The sequence below is a fragment of the Eubalaena glacialis genome, chromosome 3 (genome assembly GCF_028564815.1).
Source record: "Eubalaena glacialis isolate mEubGla1 chromosome 3, mEubGla1.1.hap2.+ XY, whole genome shotgun sequence".
Classification (NCBI taxonomy): Eukaryota; Metazoa; Chordata; class Mammalia; order Artiodactyla; family Balaenidae; genus Eubalaena; species Eubalaena glacialis.
Window position 1 is genome coordinate 5033833 of NC_083718.1, and position 25898 is coordinate 5059730.

Sequence of the window (25898 nt, forward strand, 5' to 3'; positions counted from 1 at the left end):
GGTTAGGAAGGGCTTGAGGCAGCGTGATGAATACCCTGGCTAACTTATGCAGCGATTAAGCCATCAAGGACTTGGGGTAATAAAGGGTGAGGGATGGTTTGACTTGTCTCCAGTCTCTGGGAGCACATGTGTCATGATTGTCCTAAGGATTCTTAATTTGTGGAGAACCGAATTGTCACTTCCAGATTTTATAGAAAAATACATCTTGAGGAATTTTCTTTTACAAAGATACAAGGCATGACATTTAAAAATGTTTTTTGTTTTCTAAAGTAAAATTAAAAATAACCCAATCATTTTCTTTTTATAATACTTTGGAAGACTAGAATCTTATTCTTTCCATCATAAGCCTTTTTAGGGGGCAATAATGAAATACATGTGTTGATTTTCATCCCCATTGGTTTTTTTTAAAGGCATTTGAAACCTAAAAAATAACATTATTACAGATTTCAGAATAAAGGACATTAAGTCAGAGGTTTGTTTTTGCATCCTTCAGCTGTATTTATTTTTGAATATGTGGGTTACCTAAAAATATGCATTAATTGAGGTTAGATTTTAATAATAAAAACTTCTTCTTAAATGAATCCTGATTTATGCACTTTGTGGGCTAAATGAATTAGGCTCTCAACTTTTATCTGAATCTTATGGAGCTTGGATATAAATTGAAAAGATCACAGCTATGGGGAAAGACCTATACTGCAAAGGCCTTTCTGCATAGATTATGAACATCATAACTCAATAATTTTTTCAAAACTGTGGTTATAATTGGACCCAATGGGGGTCTCTGTCTTTGATCAGATCACAGTAACTGTGACTTTACACTGGAAAATGTCACTACTGTGAAGGTTTATCACCTGTAGAGCTGGTCCTTCCTCTGATGCTGTGTTCCTTTCTCATTAGCATTATTCAAAGTTTAGTTGTTAATTAGGTTGACACTTCAATTACAGTCATCATCCACAAGAGTAGTCAGGGCTGCTTGTATAAAGAAATAAAAATATTCCTCCTTGCATATATATGTAAAGGAGGAATGACATTGTTTTGTTATCTGGTAGTATCGTAAGGGTAAGAACATGCTCTGATAAGGGAACAATCCAACCAGACTTTGTCCCATCAGTTTTTTCTTAAGAAAACAGAATTTCTACATGACTTCACGTTCCCATGTAGAGCGTTGACAAGTAATGTATATGAGCATCAATTGTATTTTTTAAGTGTGCAGAGTGTAGTTCTTATTATCTGTGCAAGGAATTGGTCAAGTGAATTGGATGCATAGGAACAGATCACATCACCTCCCCTTTGAAAACTAAGAGTGTGCATCAGGAGGTTGATTACTCTCAGAAAATACTCATCTAAGTAAGGGCTGTTCATAAATAGCATGCGTTCTCTAAAATACACACAACCTGAAATTAAAGGATGCAACTGTATGAAAAATTATAACAAATGTAGGTGCCTTATAAAATTTCACAAATTCCTAGATAATACATTTTTCTTTGATTTTAAAACATTATTAACGTGATTACTGGTTCATAAGGCAGTAACGTTGACCTCGAATCCTGCATGTGGTGGTGGAGAAAACTGGACAGAACTGGGTTGAAATCTCAGTTTTGCCACTTAGTAGCCCAGATATTGAGGGCAAGTCGATTCACATGTTTGAGCCCCTGTTTCTTCATAAATGGTAATGTGAGTGCCTTTCGTAGAAGACTCTGAAGATCAGATGGGACAGTGTCTAACGAGCACAACACAATTCCCCACTTGTGGAAGGTTCTCAGTAACCTGAACTTCCCTCCCCTCTTTTTATCTAATAATGGTGAAAACTATTTGACAAATGACTGGAAAATTATTTACATATACAAACGAAGCTTCCAAAAATAAAAATTAAATAGCAAGCAGTCGAACGCTACCCAACCGGCTTCATCTCCAAACAAGTAGACACATGTTGTAATTGCTAAAAATCTGCAGAAAAGTGGCTCACAAGCAGTTTACTGTAAAATAATTAAAGCTTATTTATGTCAAGAGGCCTTGGGAAAAAAAGAGAGCACAAACCAATTTGCATTAGCACATTACTGTGGGCCCCTGCTTTCCTTTCAATTAACAGAGCAGCAGGTGCTCCCTGCAGTTAGAAGATAAGCTGTCGGGAGGAGGATGAGGCTTGGGCTGACCTGCACACGCTGCGGTCTGCCTGCCCATTGGGCTCGTGCCTCGCTGTACCAATTTCTGAGGTGTGAATTTAACGGCTCCTCTCTGTCACGCAGGTCTCAGCCCTGAAAAATAAACTGAAGAAGCAGTCTACAGCTACGGGGGACGGAGTGGCTAGGGCCTTCCTGAGGGCGCAGGCTGCTTTGTTTGGATCCTACAGAGATGCCCTGAGATACAAACCTGTAAGCGTTTTATTTCATCACTGTTTTAATGTGCTCTTGTGTGGTTCTTTGGAATGGGGCAGAAAAAGAAACATTTTAATATCCCCACCCAAAAAAGTATCGTAAAGGTTTTTGAAAATGCAAGATAATATGCTTTAAAACATGATGTTCCACCTCCAGTTTCTTGACTTTATGGTTTTAGTTCTTTTAGTAAATAACCCTGAGTTAATATTTCCCACATTCTCTTGCATAGCACCTTGTTTATTGTTCTAAAATTGGAATTCTTCCTCGGAACTAATTAATGAATTGTGTTACTACCTCTTAGAGTAACTACCCAATCTTGTTAAGATTACTAAGAAATTAACCAGACAGTTGGGTTTATTAGATTAGAGTTTAGAAATGACAAGTATAATGTGAAAGTTTAAAAATATTAGAACTTGAACATTTTGCAACATTTGGAAATTTATTGTCTTCCTAATTCATAACACTTTTCTAAGTGGGCTTATCTATTTAGCATATCCTAGCTCACTTTGCCATTTCTTTCTTGTTTTAATACCCCCCAAATGATTATTATGTAGAATTGTAACCCAAGTTGTTAGATGGTCCAACAAGGTATAAATTAAAATACGGTTTTTTCTCTCGGAATTATTGGTTAAGCATGTTAGTCTGATTTTACGAAAATGATTACACTGCCCTTTCATGACCAGGTGAATAAATGGATTAAAATTATTGAGTTAGTAATAAGTAATAAGACCTGTCATCTAATGGGAATTTCACCATTGTTAAGGCTGTGTAACCTCGACCCATTTCTTTAGTCTGTCTCGACTTCCATCTTATTTGTAAAGTGAGAATTCTTATACCTTCTCTGTCTTACCTTTCAGGGTTGGTGTGTAAATCCTGTCATAAACCATGAAGCACTAAACAAATGTGAATCGGTTATATGCTTTCCGAACTGACTTCTAGATTAGTAGTTCCCACCCAGTGGCTCTTGTACCTCTGAGGAGTTATTGAGTTAGGCATATCAGCTGCTGTCTCTGGAAAAGTGCATATGGTCTAATTTGCATGCTAATCTTTTTGAAATATGTGTGTATTTTTTAAAACATTATATAGAACTCATAGTACTGTACAGAGTATACATATCTCACATGGGGGAGTCTTCAAAAATTATTGACAGTGACAGGGTCTCATTCTTCACAAGACTGGAAACCAGTCATCCACACTACAGTAGAGCATAGTCATTAAAATTAGTGAACATCAATTGAAACAAAAATGGGTTTGAAAGACAAAATTAGTGATTGATTTTAGATATCAAATTCTTTGAAAGAGATTGCTTTCAAGTTTTACAGTACAGGAGGAAAGTTAAAAGTATCACTTTGCTTGAATTTTGCCGCATTTAAATACTTATTAATCTATAAGCTACATTTTTCTTTTCATTTTCCTTTTTAAATTTGTAGAAGACTTCAGATTTGAGGAAAGCGGATTGAAGAGAAAATTTTCTTAAACGATTTAAATTATCAGTGTTGTTAGGTGATGGTTAAAATTATTAAAATATTCCATCTTGAACATTAATTACTTACTATAGTTTTTGTAGCTTGATTTTCTCCCTCCTTGAGCTTAATTGAGCAGATAGTAGGGGTACAGGATTTCAATGACTCTGACTTTTTTTTTTAAAGATCGTGAAAGCCAGATTCTCAGCATCTGTGGGAAAATATTTAATTTTGTCAGAGAATATCTTTCCTGTTTATTGAGCACATCTTATAAATTTATTTGTTAATTTATCTACATTTTTCCTTTTTATGTTTGATGTTTTCTCCTTCCCTTTCTACTGCTGGTTCTTTCTGGGAGTTGGGGGATGGTATTTTCATTCTGTATGCCTTCACATTTCTTTTGACTCAGTCTTTGAATGAAAGCTCAATTTTTAAAGTATACTGAATGTATTTGGACATTTTTTTCTTATATATTTTCAAAATAAATAGTTTTTAAGGAAAATTATTTATTGTATATAAAATATTTGTTGTTTTTGTTGTTTTAGGTATTATCTTTACAAATAACCATGGACTCTTTTTGGACATTTATATAGCAGGCATATATCTTTGATATATTTTCTGATTGATGTAAAAAAAAAAAAAAAGAGCCAAGTTTAGAAGTTACAATTATTTCATGGTTTTGTCTCTTTTCATCATAAATATATTTTAGTGGTATCCTCTAGCTACAGGAGTACAATTGGAAAGGGAAATATTACAAAATAGCTTTTAATGGATATGAATTCTTTAACTAGGTATTACTTTTTGAAATTTCATGATTGTTTATACACACACAAAAAATGTACCAGTATATCCCTTACGTTTGACAAAATTGAACCTGTTGATTGGTCTGTGACGGACCAGAGTCTCAGGGCCCTGCCTTCGCCTGGCGTTCAAGGCCCTCGTGATGGGCAGGTGGTCTGTGTCTTCCTTTATTTTTTTTCAAAACTTTGACCTCAACTCAAGAGAATTCTGCCTGAGGCTCTAAATGTCCCAAGCTTCTCAGGCTTCCAAACCCTTATTTACAGTGTTCTTTCTTCCTGGCAGTGCTTTTATCTTTCTAGCTTTTAATGGCCATCTAGTTCTTTCCTGATCCTTGAAGCAGTAGTTTATAGTGACACTTTCTTTCTGTGAATTGATTATATTTACTTTCCTTAACACATTTCTTTCCCCTTTTTTATATATTATTTATTATAGTTCTTATATTATTATTTTTCCTGACATTAATAATTTATTAATTGCTATTAAAATAATAACTGTTGAGCGCCCACTGGATACCAGGCATTGATGGGCCCTTTGAATTAACTCTTTCATTTAATCTTTACAAGCCTCAAAATATTACCCCTTTCATTTTAAAGGTAAGAAAAGTGGTGCTCATAGAGTTTAAAAACCTCCACTAAGGTTCCCCAGCTGGTGACGAGTGGGGCTGCATCTGGATCTGTCCTTCCCACGGTCCCGGTCCTGCTTCAGCGTGGAGGAGTGTTTCGTTCCATTAGGCCTCCATCCTCATATCATCTACTCCTTGAGATAAATTTTCTGAACTTACATTTCTTCTCAATGAAGATATATGGAAGACACTCGGTATACATTTATGTAAAGACTGAACAGACAGTACACAATCTTAGGAATTTTCTCAAAAGGTGCAGATGGTGTAGGCGTCTCATAGAGTACATATAAGTTGGTGAAATAATTTGTTACTCATGCCATATATTTCCATGCATGGTTTTGTCCACCTGGGGTGACTGCCACCACTCAAACTGCTTCTTCCTCTTCCCTCTGCACCCTCTGCAGTGGCACTGGGGAACCAATTGGTTGTGGGTTGTGAGGAAAAGCCCTCAGGATGATCTGAATATTCATTTTCAAATGCACATGCCAAATACTGCCAAAGAGTACCTTATTTTATAAATTAAGCACTTAGAATGTCTAAGTGACAATGCTTAATATGTTGTCACTTTTCTCCTAGTGCCTTATTTACACTCTCTGAATGACACACTGGCATGATTGACAAATAAATGATACCTGCTCTTAATTACAGAGAAAATTATAAAACTCCTTAAAGTTTTTGGTAAGTGATTTCAATAAAATAATGGATGTTTTGTTGGTTTTGGATTTTAGCCAGCAGCAAGTTAGCTACTTTTTAAGAATTCAAAAACGGGAGATCAAGCTAATGTGCTAAATAAATGGAAGAAAAGTGCTAACGGCACAGACTCTAAAACAGAGCTTGAATCCTCATTCTGTGGCTAACTAGTTGTATGACTTTGGGCAAATAACCTCTTAGTGCTTTAGTTTCCTCATGTGTTTAAAAAAAAAAAAAAAAAAAAAGCAGTAATACTTCTTGGGTTGTTCAGAGGATAAAATGAGTTCATATACGTAAGTTACTAGAGCAGTGCCTGGCATATAGTTAATGCTCTATATATTAGCTATGATCATTAAAAATGACATTTTAGAAGTAGTAAATTTGGTAAGGAAAATTCCCTTAACATAGCTAAAATAAAGTACCCTCTGCTGATCCCCCAAAAGAAAAACATTGCCATAAACGTGAGAATACTTTTAAATGATTGCACTAAATAACTAATAAAGGGTCATCATTTGTACCTCTGTATCATTTGTATCACAAGCTATTAAAAAATAAAAGTCAAATTTTTGACCAGCAGCTAATGCTAAAGAAATGTTTGCCTGAGTTAAAATATTGCTTAGTATATTCAAAAGCATATGCTTTATTACCCTAAGAGCATAGAGATAATGCTGAAATCTGTTCCTTTGAATATTTAGGATGATGTCATTAGTTTCAAACACTCAAGCTTTTCTGGGCTGCTGTGAGCCTTGCTAATGGATAAAAAGGAAATTCTTTTTAAAATAAAGATTAGCTAGTGATCTGGGCCCCTGTTTGACTAGTAGCAAGAGCTGTCCTTCAGACATTTTTTGGATTATGTTCCTTTAAAACATTATCAGCGAGTTATATTTTGTGATTAAGTTCAAGCAATTTAAGTACAGGATTAACATCCATAATTTAAGTGGCCAATCACTAAATCTTTGCCTTAAAGCTTCCATTTAACAAATTTGTAACTGCTAACTTGTTAGACACTTCAGAATCCGAGTTGAACAGTTTAGGTACTCACCCCTCGCAGTGGTGTGGTTCCCAAAGCATGTGAGGTACCCACTCATCTTATTACCCAACCTTGAGTACCTTTTGACCTTAAGATGGTTTCTACAAAAGAAGTATTTGGTATTTGGCTTTCAGATGGAATATGGTTGCATCCTCTCTCTGCCCTTTTTTTTTTTTTTTTTTTAAATAGAGAAGGAATTTTGCTTAATTTTTTAGCAAAAATGTAAAAATATTGCACAACTAATATGGGGCAGGGAGAACTGGGGACTTGGCTAGTAAGGGTTCCATCTGTATATCACTGGTAATATGTGTCATGAGAATAGAGGATGTTTGTCCTTAAATTGTGGGGAAGAGAAATGTATTTTATCATAGTATGTATAAAATTAATACATAAATCTATTGATCTTTTAAAGTGTTCATGTTTATCCAAAGTGCTAGAAGCAGCTGTCCCTAAAAAAAAAATCAATTTCTTTTCCCATCTTAACTTGCTGAATCACAGGCCGGTGGAACATTGACAGCTATGTTTTTTCAAGACAGATCTAATAACTTAGGATACACTCCTGTAATAATATGTACATAAGAGGAGATTTTTGTTAATAATGACTAAAGTTTATGATGTGAACATGCGACTTTTCACGAACGATTCTCAGCAATTAAAGAAGCATTGTTTTCATGGTCACTAAACTGAGAGTAGATATGCCATAATAATAGCATTGGGACACTTGGAAGACAGATGCTACATAGACTGAAAAATCTTTATTCCTGTTTTCTGTGAGAACCTTACTATATTTTAACATTCCCACGAGACAACTGGTAGCCGAATCTTTCAGAGAATTTAAAAATGTAAATATACCATCATTATGCAGACATTTTTGCTTGGTTTGTTTATACTCCTTTTGAAACAGTGACATGACATATCACGTCCAAGTGTGTTAAGGAACTGAATAAGTACTATGTTGATGCTTTGGATTTTACTTCACATTTTTGTACAGTAGTATTCTTCCTGACACCTTCCTTTTTTTTTTTTTTTTTTCAATATGAACTTTTGCTAAGTCATACACATTCTTAAAGCATAAAGATCTAGTCTATGTTTTAAGTATTTTCTTGCTCTTGCAAAGTTTCCCACTCTGGAGAATAGTCTAGAACTTTAAACACATCTATTCTTAAAAACAAACTAAACAAAAATGTTATATTAATTCAATAACGATAACTTCTGTGAAGCTGAACATAGTAATAGGGTAGGAAAAACAGCTCCATTTCATCCACATCTTACCTGTGCCTTAATTATCCTATAAAAATAATTCAGATAGTAACTAGTGGGTATTTATTGAACACACAAGACACAAGGTACTGTGTTGGGTGCTACAGGGAATGCAAAGATGTACATTTAATGCAATGCAGAAAATGAGTGCTAAAAGAAAGATACAAATGTCTCTGGATATTCAGAGGATGGAGAATTTACTTCTAGAGGTAAATCCCGTGGTCCGTATGGGCCAGATTGATGCCAGTGGAGGGCAGTTCTGAGTAATTTAAATGCCATCAGGTAGGAGTGACTTGCACTTCCTGGCACCCTGCAGGGATGGCACCCTTTTTCTTCCCAATCATCAGTCATTATACAAGTGACTGAGAGTGACATTGTTCTGTGGATAATCATGACTCTGCTCTGCTTTTTATGTTTTAAAAGGTAAATCAGTACGAGCTTTGGTGTTTTTACTATTGTCAATGGCTCCTCATTGTAGAGTGCTGGTGTGTTGTTGATTCATCCTTAGAATGTGTTTGTTGACTGACATACTTAAATGTAACGGTGAGCAGTGCTGGTGGTTCCTTTCTGGAAAGTCTGGTTCTCTCCTCTGTAATAAGAACTTCATTCCTACTCTACTCTAGACGCATCATATTTTTCTTACATCCTTCCATGCTCCTTTGTGTGACATTCCAGTGCAGCGGTTTTGGTTTTGATTCCTTTCTGTTGCCTCATGACCGCTCCATGAGCAAAAGAGTCAGTTGCTTTACCGTCATGTCAGAATTTTCCCGTGAAGAGTTTTTCTTTTCCACCTTTTAATGTTTCTACCTAATTATTCTGTGTCTCCACTGAACTATGTATTTATTTACTTACTTTTCTGTCAATGAGCTATATAATTTTAAGAAATTAATTAAATTTTAGATGAGTATTTCTCAGTTGCATAAATCTTTGTCCCTCAGGAGGGTGATCCGCTTAACTTTAATACCTAGCTCTGTGCAGCTATTTCCTAAATATAGGTTAAACAACACATGTTCCAAGCTTGACTTTCTAGCTTGTGTTACGTACCTTCAGGTGGCCTTCAAGCACCCTGCCGGCCTTCACTGTCCTAGAGGCCCTCCCCAGGCTGTACCGGCCGGTGTTCTTTTCAGAGGAAAATTGCCCTTAGCTAAATGGGCAGGGCCTTCCAGGCGCCTCACCTTCTCCTCCACCCCTCCCACCGAGAAGCCCACGTTCAGTGACTGACCCACGCAGGAAGTAGGAAACTGGCCTTGCCTCAAGGCTGGATGGGCTCTGTCACACGATTAGTGCTTTTCCATGGGTTCAGTCTGAAGCTGATCTCCAAATGAAGCCAACATTCTTGCCTGTCTTTTTTCCCTGCCGTATCGTGTTCCCCTTAGTACCTATTTCCTGAGAATTCTCCGCCAGCAAATCACTTGAACAAGAATCCCTGTCTCAGGCTTGGCTTAGAGCCCAAGCCGAGACACAGGCCACAATTGATTTTACCAGATTCTTCTTAAACCTGGTTTTTGTTCTGTATTCCTAGTCTTTAATAAACAATACCATCTTCTGATCCTCAAGCTAGAAATCTGGGGGTCATCTTTGATCCCTGCTTGTCTTTTTCTTGTATATCTGTGGTTCTTAAACTTTTTGTCTCTGGATGTCTTTATACTCTTAAAAATTATCAAGGACATCAAAGAACTTTTGTTTATGTCGGGTCTGTCTGTCACTATTTACCATATTAGAAATGAAAACTGAATATATTTTAAATAGTTATTATTGATAATTTATTTCAAAACAATACAAACCAATAAAAAAGGAAGGAGAAAAAAATAATTTTTAAAAATGAAAAGGTAAAAACACAAACCTACTAAGCTTAACATAAAACATATTTTCATGAAAAATAAGTCTATTTCTAAACAAAAAATTTGGTCAGAAGAATGGCACTGTTTTACATTTTTCCAAATCTCTTTACTACCCAGCTTAAAAGAAGCTGGCTGGATTCTCACGTTTGATTCTGCTTTCAGTCTGTTGCAATATTGCAAATTATGAAGCCTCTGGAAAACTCAGTGGGATCTCGTGAGAAAATGAAAGTGAAAGGGCAAATAACATCTTAGCACTATTATGAAAATAGTTTTAGTGTTGCAGACCCTATGAAAACGTCAGAGTCCCTGGACCACGCTTCGAGAACCACTGCTATGTATCAGTTGATAAACAAGTCCTGTTGATTTTGCCGTGAAATGTTTAGTAGCGTAATTAACCACATGAACTTCAAACTCTCACAACCTGGGTTAATCTACTTAAACTTTCTAAGCCTCAGCTTCCTCATCTGTAAAATGTAATAATTATCACAGCTTTTGTACTTCTACAGATTACATGATGTGGAATAAATAAAATATTTCATATAGTCTTGGATACGCAGAAATGGGATAATTTGGAGGTTGAAAGCATAGAGTGAATCCTGCCTCTAACAATTACAGTGCCGTGCAGTCTTGAGCAAGTTACTTAAACTTTGTTCTGGTTTAGTCATGTATAGAATATGATGATCAGAAGCTTGAGGTTTTTATGAGTTAATATGTGTAAAGTGCCTTACCACAGTGCCCGGCACATAATAAGTATCATGCAGTCATTAGCTACTGTTATTACTGTTAGTGTAGTCGTAAGTGCCCTATAAATGTTAGCTAATAAGAGTCATTGCTGTTTCTTCCTGTCTGCTGCCTAGTTTGTCTTTTCTTGACTGATTTATTTTGTACTGTTTATTGATCTGCCTGTTTCCATTATTTCCTCTTGCCTATGCGCTCTTCATTCCAAAACATGTACACACGCTTCTTTGAGCTGCTTGAGGCCTTCAAGGAGATAACTAACGTCTTAGAATGTGGCTCAGGCCTTTTCCAGGACGGCTCAACCTACCCTTTCTCTCCCTCTGGTACTCCCTGTAACCCATGTCCAGTAGCCACTAGGCCTCAGCCAACCTCTTATTATCCCACTTTGGTGCTTTCTCTAATTCACACCCACCCCAAGCACACTACCCACGTTTTGTCCATGTCTGTCCTCTCTCAAGACCGTCTTTTCTGTCTGTGTTTCATAAAGCTTCCATTCGTTTTCAAAACCAGCTCAAGTTTCCTCTGTGAAGCCACAGATGGCCCCAGATTAAACCTTTCATACTGCAGGCATAAACTGGAAATTTAGTGGGCAAGACTGGATATGTAGTCACCTTACTTGGAACAAGACAGTTTTTGAGAAACTACTCAATCCTAATCCTGATTTTTAGTCAGATCATAAATAAACCAGAAGATCCTAAGCAGAGTTCCTTCTTACCACATCATCCAATTTGACTTGGATTGAAAAGGATCTGTTCCATAGGATACACCCCAAGGATGACAGCAATTGAGACTCTTGTGTATTAATACATAAAACTTTACAGCATTGTTAAACAAGCCTTATTTTTCTTTCCCCTGAGAGAAAATTCTATGATGTGTCAGGGCTTTGTCTTCTTCGTAATCATTGAGATTCTTAGTGAACAAACTGTTGATCAATTAAAGGTTCAGTTGGAAGCTTTTACCGTGATGGTTGTTACCAAGGACAGGGGGACAGCACATCTGAGCTTTCTCTGCTCCTTCTCCTGACAGATTGCAGGCAATTGCTACAAGATTAGTGAGGACAGAGTTCTTCCAGGTAGTTCACGTTGGTCGATGACTAGTTACGCCCAACTCTTGAGGAAGAGTCGGTAGACTTTGCTCCCATCCCTTCTCCCTGGAGACTTTCACCCCCGCTCTCTGCTCCCTCCAATCAGAAGAAATGCTTGCTTGTAACATCAGAAGTCTAAGCTTTTGAACTGGAGATAGAACTTTATATTTGAGTTGAAGACTATTCCGCAATGTTAATGACAACTTTTAGACATATTAAAGACTGTAATAAAATCTCTCTCACATGTTTGGGGACGAAAAATCCATCAAATAAAAATTAAAATTATCAATAGTCCTGATTTCTTTGTTATAGCAGTGATATAGTTGGAACTGCCGTTAGAGGCAATGATTTTGTTTATTTTTAAAATTTATATTTGCTTTTGAAAAGATAATATGTCATATGGAGCAAGGCTTTAGCTTACTTGCTATTTCATTTATTCACTTATAAAACATTTATTGGGCTACCACTGTAACTAGATATATTGCTGATATTAAGGATTCAAAAACAACAGATCTTTACCTTTAAGAGGATTGCTTGTTTGTTGTTTTTCCCCCATTAGATTATAAGTTCTATGATAGTGGCAAATATGGTGTATTTTTGAGTATCTAAAATATATTTATGTAAATTCAATTCTTAAAATATGTATTTAAAAATCATTCTCTAGCGCTTAAGAATGGCAATCTATATGAAAATGTATAGTGTTAGTTTTATTATAGATCATCAACTGATGGCTGGTCTAGGTGGCATCAATTAATAGATTATCGAATTGTCTTCTCTAATTCTTAGTTTGAATTTTATTTTCTTCCCTTTGTAGCAGTGCTGTCAAAGAAAACTTCCTGTGGTAAAGGAAGTGTTCTGTATCTGTGCTGTCTGATACAGTAGCCACTTGTGGCTGCTGAGCATTTCAAATGTGGCTGGTGCGACCGAGGAACTAAATTTTTAGTTTTAATTTTAATAAATTTAAATAGCATTAAATGTGCATAACGGCTGCTGCGTGGAGCAGTGCATTAACTTCCGGCAGACAGTGGTAACAGCTGAGTTATACAGATTGTTAGTCCCATTATTTTATTCATTCAAGAACCAGTTTTCAGAGTTTTACTTACAGATACCTGTAATCAAGACATAATTCTTTCTTAAAATTAAATTATAATTAATATTTTTTCAAAGTTCTGTTAGAAGGTGGACAAGCTCAGTTTTTTCCTTTTTACTGCAGTGTAAAGATTGCTACAAGATTTACTATAAGGACTGAATCGTTGTCACTAATCTCTGTTTTCATTTTGACCGTTAAGTCACTTATCCTCATCTGTGTTGAATGGGCAAGAGGACCATTCAGGCTGTGGAGGGAAGCAGCAGGTGGTGGGGGTCCGCCAGTGAGAGATGATTCCTGAGGTCACGTGTGGGAGTCTGTGGAATCTGTGTTTGGAATTAAAGTCCTTGCGATGGAGGAGGAGTGGCTAACAGCCCAAGCTGCCAGAAGACACTTGCTGAGTTGTGATTACTTAGCAAGTAGGATAAGTTCAGGCAAATGCCATGTGAGGCTTATCCTAGAAAGTATCCAGTCAGAATTGTATTTGCAATCATGAATAGAATGTGATTGAAAGACCTTTTAATTAATTCAAAAAGAAATTAATGATCATACTATAAACGGCAAAAAGCATGCAGCAATTTTTATGGTAAGAATGTTTTCTAATCGGAATGAAATATAATTGTTGGACTTGTTCAGATTGTGTGCAATTTTTAATACTCATCATCAATCTAATGATATTAAATCTTTGTTTTTAGGGGATTTAGTCTTACTTTGAGGGAGTGAAAGTGACCATTTTTAAGAGCCCAAGGGATCCTTGATTAGGAAGCTATAGCAGAAGCTTATCGGCCCGAGGACTATTTCTACCAGCCTGACCTCCAGCCATTATGTGTAAGGGTCTCACTCCCTCTACACTCTGAGCACCTTGAAGTTCTGTGTCTTACACTCCTGTGTGACCCCCCAGGTGCCTCTTCAGATAGACTGGTTTGTGCTGACTTTCTGCTGACGTCTCCGAAATTCTTTGTTTCTATCCAGGGTGAGCCCATCACGTTCTGTGAGGAGAGTTTCGTAAAGCACCGCTCAAGTCTGATGAAACAGTTCTTAGAAACCGCAGTTAACCTCCAGCTTTTTAAGCAGGTAAGAGTGGACCTCCATGTTTTGTTCTGTAACAAGGTTACAGAAATGTAACAGAAATTTATAATGTAACAAGGTTACAGAAATGTAACAGAAATTTATAACACTTTTTTGTCACTGTAAAATTATGTCTGAACTTTGCTATTAAAAACTTGGGAACATATGTATACGTATAACTGATTCACTTTGTTATAAATCAGAAACTAACACACCATTGTAAAGCAATTATACTCCAATAAAGATGTTTAAAAAAAAAACAAAACAAAAAAACCCCAAAAACTTCCTCACTGAAAGTCGCTCAGCTGATGGTCTCACAGAGGAGTATCCATGCGCAGCAGAAAAAGCAGTAAGACTGGTTATGTAAGGCATCTTAGAAGGGCTTATCGTAGTGTGCTAGATGGGTATGGTAAACAAACTGAGTTTTTTAATAGGACCATCCCAATGCAATCCAGTTTATAAAAACGACTTATAAATATGTAACTTTTCAAGCTTTGTAAAACTTTCCATAATCACAAATTAAAATTTCAGAAAAAATGTATAGTCCTTCTGTGTGTCTTGATTTCTGGCTCAGAAAATAAAACTGTCATTTCAAAAAGCAGCAGCTTGACATCAGATTTCAGAAAGTTTAGATGCAGTGTCTCTTTCATCCCACTGTGTGATCATGGCAAGTTTCTTAATTTAGGCTTGCCGTAGTTTCTGTTTACGTAATTTAAATTAAGTTCTTAACACTTACTTTTCTTATTCCACATGACAATTTTAAGTGTAAAGTTAGCTATGTGAATTCAACATTTAATGAAGGCCTACAGTGTGTCATAAACTGTGCTCGGGGCCAGGATGCAGACATGAATAAAAACTCAGTGATGCCCTTGAGAAGCGGACAAGTTAATAGAAATTCCTTTGTCTGTTAAGAGGAAAGAGACCAAATAACTCAAGATAAGCTTCAAATTAGATAAGTAAAGAAACCAGCATGGTGAAAAAATCCAATACTATTTATCTGTATTCTGAGGATGTTCTAAATAATGATCTGAGTTAGAAGAATGCTCTGTGGGGGTATACCTTTCTTCCAATATGTGAAAGTTTACCTTAAAGAAAGGGTTAGATTTGTCCAGTACACAGCTTTCAGGAACAGAAGGAACCAGGTTTGGTGGGTTTCCAGATTAAAGATGTCTTGTGAATTTCCAAGGATGGAGTGGGCTCCCTTTGGAGCTCTCTGCCCCTAGAGGGCTCCGGTATAGACTGCATTACTTCCCAGGGCTGGAACAGGATCAAGTGATGGTCTGTAAATGCTGACGTGTATAGCACAGTGCAGTCCCAGGCTAGTCGTCCAGGGCATGCTTGTTGAGTTAAATATCAGTGCCCTTGCTGTGTCTGTCAAGAGGAGATAGTTGTACCTCCCATTGTCAAAGCTGAGTTGTGAAGCTCAAATTATATGGGGGTCAAGGACTGAATGCTTGGGTAGAATGATGTGTTACTTCCCTTTTTGAGATTCTGTAACTAGAGTCTTATCGTCTGATAAAGTTCATACATGGTCTTTTTTTTTTTTTACATAACTACAAAAAGCATATGTATTTTAGGAGTCAGGTAGAGTTGGGTTAAACCTTGGCTTTGTCACTCAATAGCGTTTTGTTCATAAGTATCTGTTTCTTTTTCTATAAAATAGCAAGTATCGATCGTACCCTGCCCCACAGGTTGTGATACAGTTTATGTGAATTAACACCTGTGCACTCTCAGCTCGACAGTGCATGAAACTTTGTGGAAGCTCATAAATTTTAGGGTCTGCCTCATCCTTAGAGCAGTTACATTAACAAAATACATATCTATGCAGGATTTTTTAAAAGTATAACTTGGTCAAAAAGGCTAAATGTAAAATATGAAAATGGTCAAAGTAGAACCGATTATAGGACAACTTGGATAGTTTTACATACACCAATTGACTGTGTTCTTGAACTTGATACTGTTTTATGAACCTTAAGAAAGAGATAGTTGAAGGTATCCCTGAAAGGACTTGAGATTCTGTTGACAGCGTCACAAAGTTGTAAAGGTGAGTCAGGTCCAGCATCCGAGGTGCCGACAGTACAGTGTTGTGTGCTTTGGAATGTGTTAGGAGTGTGGATCTCCTGCTAATGTTCTTACCACAGGAACATAAATGGACACAAGGAAACTTTTGGAGGTGATGGACATGTTTATTACCTGGTTTGTGATGATGGTAACAGGAGTATATACATCTGCCCAAACTCAGCAAATTGTCTGCATTAATTATGCACAGTTTTTTGTATACCAGTTACGCTTCACTAAAGCTTGGGGGGGAAAGGGAAAAAAAAAAGGAATCGATTGATAAAAATTATCAACATAGATGAATTCTCAAAGACACTACTGATCTTTCTGAAAGAATATAAAAATATTTATTAGGTACAAATGATTAGTATTCCTGACCATGAGTTTGTGATCCATTATGGGTCAAGAACTACCCAGGTCCTCTCTTTATTCGACAATTCTTATGCATCAAAATTGAGAGAACATGAACCCAGGAGAGAAGCATATAATTTTAAGGTAAGCATTAAAGTGAACTGTAATTTCTGATAATATGGCAGGGAAGGATTCGGAGCTCACTTATGTACTGAAACAATTTAAAATGCAGAATTTGAAAAAACATCTTGTGGTGAGGGTCACAGGAGACAAAGCCCAGTGCTTACTCTCCAAGATGAGAAGTGTGATAGGAGATTCAACTCCCATAAATCTGGGAAGACTTAGTGTAAAGGTAAACAAGAAATAAAGGTGCTCCTTCCCTTCAGCCACTTCCTGGGGATTGTACATCTGAAGCTCTGGCATGAGTGGAGGGGAGGAAAGAGCACTGCTGAGAAGTTGCCACTCACCAGCATGCACAGGACTCTGAAGCCTGAATTAATAATTCCTGATTTGGTCTGACCAAACTCAAGTCAAGTGTAAAGTTATCCTGACTGTTAGTGCCCTCAGGCAGAAGCAAATACGCATCCTCCTTGAGGAATCCACCTTCATCCAGGCATCAAGGAATTCTCCCAGCTAAGATCCCAAAGAGAAATTTCACTCCTAAAAGTCATTAGACATACGGGGAAACAAATCGTGAACCAGAAACAGCAGACAGAAACTGACTTGCAGAGACTTCAAATACTGGATGTAACAGAAGTAGAATATAAAATAGCTGTGCTTAAGATGTTCAAAGAAATAAAAGACAAGCTTTAAAAATGTTCAAGGCGTAAAAACTTTAAAGAATGTAAAGACAATTTTAAGAATGTAGCAAATAAACTACTGGTAAAGAAGTATGTAATTTAAATGAAAGGAAATTGATGTGTTAATAGCCAGTCAGATCTAACTAAAGAGAGATTTGCTGAACTGAAAGATGTGAAAAAGAAATTATCCAGAATATAGTACAGAGCCATGAAGAAGTAGAAAATGTAAGAGGTTAATAAACATAAAGGGTGGAGTGGAAATGTCTCAAATCCATACAATCAGTTCTAAAAGGAGCAGACAGGAAGTGGAGGAGAGATGCTGGTTGGAAGGACAGGGCCAGAGCCAGTTACATGCACACTTTATAAATTCAGGAAGTCCCACATCTCCAAACTGAGGAAATAAGAAGAAATCTACACCCACACAGCAGATTCAGCTCTAAAACATTCAATAAAGAGGAAATTTTTTTAAAAGAGAAAAAACAGATTACTTTCAGAGAGCAAATACTGACAGATGACTTCACATCAGCAGCAGTGGAATCCAGAAGATACTGCCATATCTTCAGTGTGTTGAGAAAAAATACCTAGAATCCTACACCAACTAAAATACCTTTTAATTGCAAGAGTGCCATGAAGACATTTCCCTGCTAAAGCTGAGTTTGCCCTCTGTGTTGGCTTTAATGATGTGTCCGCTTGGTGAGGCTGCGGCCCCCAGTTATTTAATCAAATGCTAATCTAAGTATTGCTGTGAAGGTATTTTTACATGTGTAATTTAAACCCCTAATCATTTGGCTTTAAATAAGGAAGATAATCCTACATAAGCTGGGTGGGCCTGTCGGAAGCAGTTGGAAGGCTTGTAAAACAGGACTGAGATTTTCCTGAAAGAGAGAAGTTACACCTGTGGGTGGCAGCATCGGCCCCTGACTGTGGTCCCACCTGCCCATGGTCTGTCCTTCCTGACTGCCTATCCTATGAATTTCTGACCTGCTTAGCCAGCCCTCATAATCATGTAAACCAGTTTCTTGTAATAAATCTCATATGTATATATGTATCTGTCTATCTGTCTCTTAAATCTTTTACTGGTTCTGCTTCTCTGGTTGAACCCTGACTACCCTACCAACAGGAGAAAGGAATTCTTAAGGAAGTACTTTAAGAAAGTAATTCAGAGAGAAAGTTTTCTCAGATCCAAGATGGAATGTCTGAAATGCAAGAAGGAAGGAAGAGCAAAATAAATGGTAAATATGTTAATTAAATTTAACCAATATTTACTGTGTAAGACAGGCCGATTCTCCCACACATTCCAGAATCAAATGGTTCCACTTCAAATTCCAAAAAATTCCTGTTTTGACTATGGCAAAAGGGAGATACTCTTCAGTCTCTTTTGTAAGGCCAGGATAACCTTGATTCTAAAACCTAAGACAGCATGAGAAGAAAACATTATAAGCCAGGCTCACTCATGCCCACAGATGCAAAAATTTAAACAAAGTATTTTCAGCCAATTCTAACAAGGTGTAAAAAGGATACTGCTTCATGGGCAGGTTGACTTTATTCCAGAAATTAAATGGTAGTTACACATTAGGAAATCTATGAATGTAATTCACTACGTTAACTGATTATAGGAGTAAAATCATTAGATCATCTCAACAGATGCACAGATTTTTCGTAATATTCATGAGAGTCATGATAAAATCAAAAAGGCATGATTAAAGATATTTGCAATAAACATCATACTTAAAACACTAATGTTTCCCTTTGAGAAGGGTTCTATCTATTACCATTGGAACCCCTCACATATATAATTTAGCCAAAAAAACCATAAAGATTTAGAAAGTAAGACACCAAACTGACATTATTACTTTGAGTATAAAGACAAGTTACTTAGGACATAAAGAAATAGCCTAATAAATTTGACTTCATTGAAATTAAGAACTTTTGGCCATCAAAAGACTCCATATTTGCAATACTTTTGAACCACCCAAGAGTTTAGAAACTAGAATATAAAAAAACAAACTCCCGCATGTCAGTAAAAAACATATAATTGTGCAAAAGATTTGGATAAGCACATGCGAATGAAGAAACCTGAATGGCTAATAAAGATATACAAGATGCTCAACCTCATCTGTAATCAGAGAACAGCAAATAAAAAACATAATGAAATACCACCTCACACTCACCAGACTGGCCCAGTTTTAAAAACCTGAAAATCTCAAATTTTGGCAAAGGCATGGAGCACGGGACCAAGTTTCAGCTGTTGAGGGGAGTGAAAATTTGCACAACTTATTGACAAAACACTTTGGCGCTATGACTTAAACTTCAGTTTCTTTTGACCCAGCAATTTCACTCTAAATTCTGCACCAAAAATCATCTACTAAAATTACTCATATAACAGCAAAGTACTGCTGGTAATCTTAGACAGTCATCAGTATTAAGATGAGTAAATTGTTACATTCATACAATAGAACAGCTACACAACAGGGAGATGAACGAGCTTCAGTAAAACTAAATGTGAATGAATTAAAGGAACAAATCACTGAAGAATTGATATGATGAGTCCTTTTATGTAATAATGTTCAACAGCGAGGAAAACTAAATAATGTATTATTTAGGGAAACGTGATAAAACTATAAAGAAAGACAAGGAAAGGATAAGCTGAAAGGATTATGATCTTTTCTGTAGGGAGGAAATGTTCTGGTAGTTGGCTTTGTCATTATTAATTAGGCTATTAATTACTTAAGTTATTATTATTTAAATTCCTTAAGTGTTGTATAAAAACATATTTTTTTTTTTTTTTTTTTTTTTTTTTTTTTTTTTTTTACTATTTCTGGATTCGCCGGTAATAGGCTTTGTTTTCACTCACAGCTGACTTCTTATACTCTTTAGACCTCAGTTACTGCATCTGTAACATGAATTAGACTAAAAGGTCACTAAGTCTGAGATACCTTTCGGCTCTAACATTCCATGATACCATGGAATAAACATGGCTTAGACAGATGATAGGAAGTTCCATTTGGATAAATTCCTCTTTAGATAATGGATTTGGAAGGAATCCCAGAAACCACTTCTTAAACTCATGGTTTTGACAGCACCTTCTTTAGCTTGCAGCTTTACAGAGATTTAAGCCGTTATTTTTAGGTCTCTTCCTTTTGTTTCCTATTACACTAACCCAGCAGAGGAAATTATTTTCTTGGGTATTGTTTGTTATTAAGGCCACGGGAACTAAAGTTGTTTCTGCTCATTTTACTATACACTCTCCATGGCCAAGGACCGTGGCTGAACTTAGTGTGGAGATCCCAGAGCCTCATGCAGAACCACAGACCTGTGGGATGTCCATGAATACAGACTCTCTGTTCGCTGGCAGCCTAGGTCACTGTTGGACATCTGGAGCTCAAATATATTACAGTAGATACATTTTTTCCACAAAATAATTCTGCTTGTCCATATTCTAACTTTATCAGAGTGGAAAATGATAGGGAAATTCAACTTGGCAAAACCTGTTTTAGTGTTCCTCATAAGATAATATAAATGTGTCTTTCTCAAACTTTCCCATCCAACAATGTTCTCATTCTGCATACTGGAAGAGAACACCTGTTTTTTTTTTTTTTTTTGGTTTGTAATTTTTCTTTTCTTTTTTTTTTAACATCTTTATTGAAGTATAATTGCTTTACAATGGTGTGTTAGTTTCTGCTTTATAACAAAGTGAATCAGCTATACATATACATATATCCACATATCTCCTCCCTCTTGCGTCTCCCTCCCACCCTCCCTATCCCACCCCTCTAGGTGGTCACAAAGCACCGAGCTGATCTCCCTGTGCTATGCAGCTGCTTCCCACTGGCTATCTGTTTTACATTTGGTAGTGTATATATGTCCATGCCACTCTCTCACTTCATCCCAGCTTCCCCTTCCCCTTCCCCGTGTCCTCAAGTCCATTCTGTACGTCTGCGTCTTTATTCCTGTCCTGCCCCTAGGTTCATCAGAACCATTTTTTTTTTTTTTTTTTTTTAGATTCCATATATATGTGTTAGCATATGGTATTTGTTTTTCTCTTTCTGACTTACTTCACTCTGTGTGACAGACTCTAGGTCCATCCACCTCACTACAAATTACTCAATTTCGTTTCTTTTTATGGCTGAGTAATATTCCATTGTGTATATGTGCCACATCTTCTTTATCCGTTCACCTGTCGATGGACACTTAGGTTGCTTCCATGTCCTGGCTAGTGTAAATTGTTTTTAAAAAGAGCGGGCATGTGGTTTCTCCTGCGAGGGTAGCCTTTGTTTCTACAGCTGTAGTGAATAGGAAAAGAGCCCTCTCTCTGCTCAGTTATTGGCATATTGACTAGTAGTACTTCTTAGAATACTCTTGTTCTTTTTATCCGTGATATAACATTCTAACTTTTTCCCTTTCTCTAGGCAGTTCCTCCTGGGCCCTTTATCATTACGCTTGCCTCTGTCTGTACCCTGAATGTCTCTGTCCTCAGATCTCTACGTCTCTAGCTCATACCAGCTCACTGGGCTTCCTTATGTAGGACCATACATGCGTTAATTACCTATTATGATAAGTCCTAAACATATCTTTAGTCTAGACCCATGCAAATGTATACATGCGTGTATGCATATACATACACTCCCATACAAACACGTGCATCACCCATATACATACGTGCATCTGCACATACACACACATACTGGCCCCTCCTGCACCCCTTCTTTTGGGAACTAATTCTACCCTGTTGCCTAAACCAGAAAATTAGGCGTCATCTTTTCTCATACCATCACCACGAACCTTTCTTGCACCCAGTTTCTAGTTGTTTACTATGTTCTGTTGATTCTGCTTTCAAAATATTAGATTTACCTTTTTTATTCTCCCCTGTTTCAGTGTCAGTGACTTGTTGGGCAACCAGTTTGTGTTCTTTCATTTAGCACCCCTTTCCAGCCATCCTCCAGTCTGCTTTGAGAGCATTCTTTCTGAAAAGCAAATCTTACATCTTTCTCATTATATCTAGGGTGACGTTCACACCCTAGCCTGGCACACAGAATCCGTCATCTTCTGGCATTTGTCTCTCTAGTTTTTTCTCTAATACTTCTCTAAATACCCTTACTGCAGCCATTCTGGGTGTTTGCTCTTAGGTCTCTGAAAATGGTTTCACCTCTTTATGCTTCTCACTTGAATTGTAATGGATACTTAGTAAATAGTGAGAGAATGAATGATGGTCATTATGAATAAATAAAAATAACATTTATTGACTATTGACTTAGGCAGGGTACTGTTTGAGTGCTTTATCTAGACTAGTTTAGTCTTCACAATGACCTACTTTATTACTGCCACTTTGCAGGTTATAAACCTAAATTATGGGAAGGTTAAATAATTTGCTAAGAGTGTACACAGCAGCTAGTATGTGGTAGAGTTAGGACTTGGATCCACAGAGCCACTAACACTTACCATCCCTTCAGGAGTAAAGGAATGAATAAATGCATCTATGCTTGTTGCCTTCCTGTCTTCTCTGGCTTGAACGCTCTCTCTCCATTTTACGTTACTCAACTCAGTCATTCTTTAAGACTTGGTTCAGAAGTCCCTTTTGCAGCTTCTTGATCTCTCAGTCTTTTAAGAATTCCTTGCCTTTTAGCATCTTGGATTTGTACCATATGATATTTGTTGGTTTGTTTGGCTCCTTCCTGAGTTGTAGGCTCTGTAAAGACAAGGATCATTTTTAAAGTGTTTGTATCCTAATATCTAGTTTATAGTAGACACTTAATACTGTTAAATAAAGAAATCAAATAAAAACTGCTATTCCTGTTATAAGAAATAGGCAGGAAAATGTCTTTATGATTTTGGTAGATGATGAGCTCATAAAATTGAATATAATGGATATTTTGTAAGCTCTTCATCTATTTCATTTGGGAAAATCCAAACATTGTAGGAGTCAGGTGTTTCAACTGAGTGGTGTCTATAATTTCAAACCTAGAGTCACTTAATGGTATAGTGTATGAAAGTGAAAATTCTGTGGGATCCTCAGTGCTCTCTGTATTTTGTGCTACGACCCACTTTCTCTGACTTCATAAGATATTGGATAAAAGGAGTGGGTCAAAAGCCAAATATTTTCCTTTTATGTTAGCTGGAGATTTTAGAAAGCTTTTAACATAAATAATAAATTCTTATACATTTCTACATTTTCCTATTGATCTTTTTTGAAAGAAGCACGATAGTTACTTATTTATGGTATGTTATCTATAGCTAAGATCAACACATGCATTACTAGTACTAAAAATTCAACAGTTCGAGAGTATTAGGAAATATTTGACATATGAATGGATGGGAGATGGTAATTGTATCAAGCACATATTTTATAACATGAAAAAAGAATAAAAGTAACATGTGACATAGGGAAGACATGGACACCTATTGGTAGAAAAAGGAATACACAAGGAGAGAGAGCTTATTAGGACCAGGGATACATTTTTTTCAGCATCCTTTGTTAGCGAATTTCAAGTAGTATCCTAAACAGCGTTTGTCTAAATGTGGGCTCAAACCACCTGCGTCAGATTTAGCTAGAAAGTCTGTTAAAGATGCATCTTCTTGAGTCTCACCTTCAAAAATTTTGGATTTAGGAGGCTTGGATTAAAACCCAGAAATTTACATTATTAATGAAATACCATAAAAATAGGCACACTAAAATTTTAGAAACACTCATCTCAGTATTCTTTATTCATTCTCTCATTCAACAGTATAATTTGAGTGTCTACTGTCTACTAGGAAGTGTTCTGGGTGCTGGGATACTTTGGAGAACAAAGCAGAAAAGAATTTCTGACGTTGTGAATTCTGTGTTTCTAGTGGGAGGGGGACCAACAATAAGTTAACTAAATTATGTAGAATGTTCAGAGATGATAAGGACTGTGGAAAAGTAAATAGAACAAGAAGGGGGACCACCAGGGGTTGGGGTGAGATTGCACCTTACAGTAGCATAGTCAGTGTAGATTTCATGGGGAATGTGGCATTTGGGCACCATCCTGTAGGGTGGTCATGGGGGAAGCAGAAGGAAGATATAGAGGCTGTGCTGTAATCTGTGTGAGAAGAGAGGGCAGTCTGGAACTGGTCTGTGGAAGATGAGAGAACTGGTCAGACTGTGGATCTGTTCTGAAGATAGCCAATGGATGTTCTGAAAGATTTAACGTGCAGTGTGAGAGAAAGGAGTCAGGGATGATTGCATGATTTCTCATCCAAGAAACTGGCAGGATGTATTCGCATTTTATCTAAATGGGCAAGATTGTGAGCAGGAGAAATTTTGGTGGGAAGAATAAGAGTTCAGTTTTGGACATGTTAAGTCTGAGATGCCTTTTAGACATCCAAGTAAGATATTTATTAGGCAAATGGATAGATGAGGCAGAGGCGAAAATTAGACCTGAGATATAAATTTGGGAGTCATCAGTTGTAGATAGTAGTTAAAGTCATTAGACTGGAGACCAAGTGAGACGACCAAAGGAGTGAGTATGAATAGGAATGACCAGAGGTCCAGGGACCAGGAAATAGCAGAGGGCAATGACCAAGGAGGCTGAGAAGGAGTGAGTAACCCTGGAGGTAGGAGAGAATTCAGGCTAGTGAGTACTTTTGGGACCAAGTAGAGAAAGGACACCATAGTGGAGGGACCAGCTGTGTCAGATGCTTGTGACAGGTTGATTAAAGGAAGAACTTGGACTTGAGCACTGGATTTAGTAACATGGAGGTAGGATGACCCCAGCAGGAGCAGCTTTACCGGAGAGGTGAGGGAGACCTTGTGATTGGGGTGCAGGCGGGGAGGGCCTGGAGACAACAGTACTGGCCACGCTTCTGAGTTTTACCCTAAAGAGGAGCGTCAAAGTGGACAAGGCCAGAGAAGACATGGGGTCAGGAGGAGAAGGCACGTGTTCGTGGGCTGTAGGGCAGACCTGGCAGAGACGGGTCTACTCAGGAGATAGGAGGGGGAAGCGCTAGAGGAGCTGGTCCCTGAGGAGCAGACACCCCGTGTACAGCAGGAAGGAGCGGGGGCGTGAGCCAGGAGCTGGCAGAATTTCTCTTTCAGTTGCTTTAGGTTTCTTTTTTTTTTTTCCCAGTGAGATTAGGAAGCAAGGTCATGGGCTGAGAGAGGAAGGGGAGGTGGTTGGACCTTTAAGGGGAGAGAAGACCTGAAGTAGATGGAGAGTGAGCGGTCTGGAGAAAAAGGAGGTTGTTCGGCATCGTTCAGAGCACCGTTGAGACAGCAGATTGTGAATTAAGGTGAGAACAGGCATCACTGCTGCTTGGTTTTTCTCTAAACCCCTGGACCTCGGTACAGGCCTGCTGGGTGCGTCCACACCTGCTCTGTGCCTTGTTGATGCCCGTGGTTCCCCTTTCCTGGGTCCTCTTCTCCCCCGGACCACGGGCTCGCTGCCTCATTGCCCTCCAGCCTCGGCTCAGGTGTCGTCCTCATGGTGATGTCTGCCCTGGACCACACTGTCGACAGCTGAAAGCTCCTTGCCCCACACTCCCTGAGCTCCCTTGTTCAGGTCTGTTTTATTTTCCAACACTCATTCCCTTCTAACACATTGCATAATTTATTACATTTATTTCATGCTATCTGTTCTGTCCCTCCGTCCCCAAACGCTAGATGTTTAAACATT

At 37.5% G+C, this 25898-nt stretch overlaps 1 protein-coding gene across 6 annotated transcripts in view; it reads left to right on the forward strand.

The window, feature by feature from the left end:
* Positions 1 to 25898, forward strand: part of DENND1B (DENN domain containing 1B) — a 248657-nt gene that overhangs the window by 163428 nt on the left and 59331 nt on the right. For all 6 annotated transcript variants that reach the window (XM_061185274.1, XM_061185276.1, XM_061185278.1 and 3 more), the window contains 2 exons: positions 2247 to 2372; positions 13964 to 14065. In XM_061185274.1, coding sequence (XP_061041257.1) covers positions 2247 to 2372; positions 13964 to 14065 — 228 coding nt within the window. The remainder of the gene's footprint in view (positions 1 to 2246; positions 2373 to 13963; positions 14066 to 25898) is intronic.